The sequence below is a fragment of the Oryza glaberrima genome, chromosome 10, assembly GCF_000147395.1.
Source record: "Oryza glaberrima chromosome 10, OglaRS2, whole genome shotgun sequence".
NCBI lineage: Eukaryota > Viridiplantae > Streptophyta > Magnoliopsida > Poales > Poaceae > Oryza > Oryza glaberrima.
In genome coordinates, this window is record NC_068335.1 from 7,401,984 (window position 1) to 7,406,353 (window position 4,370).

At 42.6% G+C, this 4,370-nt stretch overlaps 1 protein-coding gene across 2 annotated transcripts; it reads right to left on the reverse strand.

The window, feature by feature from the left end:
• Positions 1-3,048: 3,048 nt before the first annotated feature.
• LOC127786198 (uncharacterized) lies at positions 3,049-4,169 on the reverse strand. Of its 2 annotated transcripts, none has more exons than XM_052313533.1 (2): positions 3,727-4,169; positions 3,049-3,563 (listed from the first exon to the last, which is right to left on the reverse strand). In XM_052313533.1, the coding sequence occupies exons 1-2, from the start codon at positions 3,973-3,975 to the stop codon at positions 3,330-3,332; spliced, it is 483 nt and encodes a 160-aa protein (XP_052169493.1). In that variant the 5' UTR covers positions 3,976-4,169; the 3' UTR covers positions 3,049-3,329. The 2 variants fall into 2 exon arrangements, 1 of the variants encoding a protein (XP_052169493.1); XR_008019925.1 differs by having other exon boundaries at positions 3,421-3,645; positions 3,727-3,854.
• Positions 4,170-4,370: the final 201 nt, after the last annotated feature.

The following is a 4,370-nucleotide window of genomic DNA, read 5'->3' on the forward strand; positions in this document are numbered from 1 at the left end:
CTTTAATTGATTCTGGTGCTGATGTCAATTGCATTCGAGAAGGTATTATCCCTCATAAATATTTCTGTAAAGCCGCCCACAGAATTCGTGGGGCAGATGGAGGACTTTTAACGGTAGAATATCAAATCCCTGAAATCTATATTTGCATATCTGAAGTTTGCATTAAAACAACTTTTCTACTCGTTAAAAATCTTAAGCAAGATGTTATTTTAGGAACACCGTTTTTATCACTCATTCGTCCCTTCCTTGTCACAAATGAAGATATTCAATTTGAGATAATGGGCAAACAGGTGAGCCTAAGATTTTCGTCTAACACAGATGAGATTCTTGACCAACTTGTTCAGACCAAAAGAGAACAAGTTGTGAATACAATATATTTACATAACAATTCTTTCCCATCATATCTTCCAAAATCTATGGACTTGCAAGGTAAGACATCATGGGAAGATAGATATTTATTAAAAGCTACTAAAAATTTTGAATACATATGCAGGGAAATGACTTCACAGAAGTCTAAATGGTTCACGAATATGAGTTCATGGAGACTGTCCCAACTGCCCAGAGGCCATGGAGAACGATTTAATCACAATTTCAGAGTAACAGAGCTACAACAAGGGTTATTAAACCTCTTGTGGCAGGCAAAAAACAAAAAAGAAAAAGCTCATGCCTTAAATGGCCTGGCATATTATTTCAAAAATTTCGTGCCCTCAGATCAAAAGATAACAGAAAAAAGGGCTAAACTACAAGATATCCCTCATCATGAGGAGAGGTTACTAGATTATCGCGAGGAGAAATCACGTGATGGCCAAGATAAACTTCCCATGGAAGTTGAACAATCTATGGCAACAGATAAGAATACCAAGGTATTCTCAGATAAGATTTTGATCTCAACAGATCCTACTTCGAGCATGGTTGCTTTCCACATAAATATCAATAACCTATTGCAATCTTTTCCACAAAATAAACCATCATCATCCACAAAAAGGCATGATACCATTCCCCAAACACCATACATACTGCATAATCATCCCAATTCATTCCTTCCACAATATATACTCCGGACCCAGCCAAAAGCACCATGTAGATCTTGTGCCTACAAAAATTCTTGCCAAAAGAAACTTAAAAGCCAAAATCCCATGAGTACCACATACGAAAATCTCCAACCTAGATTAAGCTTCAAGACGGAGCAAACTTTATCTTGCTTTGGGCAAGACATCCTCGATCTTGTTTGGCAAAAGTTTAAGGAAAGACAAATGAAAGTATTCCTTGGACTCCAAGATTATTTCTTTGATCTCCTAGAAGGAAGAGAAAGAAACCCAGCCATACGAGTAATCATATATATGCTCCCTCTCTTAAGGCTAGATGATCAGGCAATCTCTGACCCATCCTATAGATTCCTGGTTCTCAAAGCCGAGATAAATCTCCAAAGATTCCGGAACCTACCCACATACAACCATGAAGAAATATCTCTCCAAACCATTATAGATCATGGTCTTGTGAATTCCATCTATGCAACCCTCGATCAGATCCTTCAATCTGATTTAGGAGGCGCTGTGAAAGATGTCTACAGGAGACTTGGACATGGAAGATACAGGATTATCTTCTCCTCCATACCACCAAAATTCACACCACCTGTTCGTCCAGCAATTCATTATATATATATCATGAATGGACAATTTAATTTTCAAGAAGACGGTCCTAGCAAACTATCGGATGAAGAGGAAGAAATATATACAACAATTGCTAATCATGAAAATTGGAGATTATTTTCTGAAGCTGCAGAAATTGAAGAAGCTATCACCACAGATTATGAATATCAGCTGGTTTTCCAAAACAAGATCACAAGGATTTTTATCAGCAAATATTACAACCAAAGTTATGAATACTTCAAGGGAGCAGGGCGCATAATTAAACCAGATTTTGGAAATGAATGCCCCAAGAAAAGTTACTACAGAAGCCTGGCTCAGTGGTTTCAGAAATCAGAGCCGTCAGAGATCGACACGGTGCAATCAGCACCCATGATAATCAACGAAGATAATGAATAAAGATCTTGTCATTCCCGACAAAGATCACTATTCAAGATAAGGAATCTACACTATTCCAGATAAGATAAGTCTATGGTCAAAAGGCGATATTATGACATCTTTACTGAAGGTCAAAAGCGTCATCACCAAAGATTCTCTCCATGAAGTCTAAAGGAATATCATGAACTCTTTGAAGTCAAGAAGAGATATCATGAAGATTCTCTACCGAGCGCTATATAAGGGGCTCACCATCACATTCCAGAGGCATCGCATTTCACACACAACACATCTCACTCAACCATTCCTCTCACCTCTCCACCAGCCATCACACTCCACTCCACTCCATCTAAGTGTTAGTACTATAGTATAACCTAAATAAAAGACTCATGAGAGTCTAAGTGTGAGAGTCTATGTAAGAGTCCTTGTGAGAGTCCTGTACCTGTATAATTAAACGTGTTGTACCAAGTCCTTGGTGTAATCTTCAGAAGGATCTACCTTCAACCTATCAAGGTATATGAATGAACACCTGGACCGTTCTATATAAACCTACTATGTTCTAAATATCTAATTTTATATCTTGTACATAATTCGTATTTATAGCTTGTCTTTATTTCCTGTACTGCATTTATGTTTGCATAATAATAATAATAAAAAAATAACAACCTAGATTGCCATCCAATTGTCACATACTAATCTCACATCCAAGATTGCATATAGATACTGCATTCCTATCCTCATATCTGGTGACTAGACCCCTAGTCACTGCCCTGGGTTAGAGTGTAGCAAACAGGGCCATGCAAATAAAAAAAAATGGTGCACCGATCTTTAGTCCCGGTTGGTAACACAAACCGGGACTAAAGATGGTTTGGCCGGCCACGTGGCTGACCGATCTTTAGTCCCGGTTATTTCACTCGGGACTAAAGATAGCTATCTTTAGTCCTGGATTCGTAGTCCCGGTTGGATAAACGGGACTATAGGGGGTTACCAACCGGGACTACAAACGGTTTCTCCACCAGTATCTCTATGAATTAAAAAATTACACACATAGTACAAGCGGGTAAAAATATTTCTCATCAAACGAAACAAAAAGAAAATACACATCAATATACGTTCTTCTGTTCTGGTAGGAGGAATGGCACCCAGCCCTGCACTGGATAGCCTGCAATGGTGACAATCTGTGCTTTCCCGGTGACCCGGCGACGTCGCAGCCGGCCTTGACGCTGTGCTCAACAGACACCCACCCAAAAACGTTCTTTGCCCATCCCTTGATGAGCAGAAAGCAGGAGTTGAGGGACAAAAGGCCCGTCAACTACACGCGATGGAGAAGCTCCGCCGATGGTGGTGACTGACAAAGCCTGCCTCCGACAACGAAGACCACGGATTCGGAGTCCGGCCCGGCACCAGCAGCATGGCGACAGCGGTAACTAAGCTGGGGGCATCCCTCTTGCGTGCGGTCACAATCGAGGCCGTTAGGAGGTGGTCGAGGCCGGCCGGGCAGACGACGGCGTGTTGCCCACGACCGGCAGGAGGAAGCTTCGCCTGCCACCAGCATGGGAGACCTTGCTTACATCCCACGAATCAAGACCTCGAAATACAAGATCCCAAGCCAACAAAAAAAGCACTAGTAGTAATTAAAGTAAGTAATGATTTGCTCTGAAGAACAAAGAACAACACAAAATGCAACAGAGAAGACTGCTCTAACCAGATTTACAGTTTGCATCTGGTTTCCTCCTTGCCTCGCGAGCGCTACCACCAATCCGGGGACGATGGTTGAGACGAGAAGGCGATGCTGAACAAACCTGTCGCCATCAATGCCGTTCGTCCGTGGTCTCCTTGGATCACACCAGCACCGGCACAGTGGGACGTCTTCCAACGATGAACCCATTCCAGATCCACCCATCCCCATCAGCAAGGACGAGCACCTTGGCAGCGGCGGCGACACTGGGGACATCGCCAGACGGAAACATGGCCGCCACCCGCCATGTGGATACGGGATCGATGTAGAGCGTATGCAGTAGTGTCTTCCTCCCGATGCCGCCGCTCGTCGCCGTTTCCTCCACCTAGGAATCGCCGCCCACTGGACGCCGCCGCGGATGGAGCCTTATCCAAAAAACACGCGTCGATCCGAAAAATTAGGATCATAAACAAAAGAATGAGAATGGTGGGTACAGCTGTAGCAGCACCTAATATAAATAGTCACGCATTAGTAAAAAAATTACTTATAAGAGTATGAGCAGGATATATGGGTAGGAGAGTTGGTAGGGGAGTTAAAATATTATGCATAGGAATGGTGGGTGGTTGGGTGCTGTGAGGAGAGCCATTTAGCTAAATGGCACGTTAGGGTGC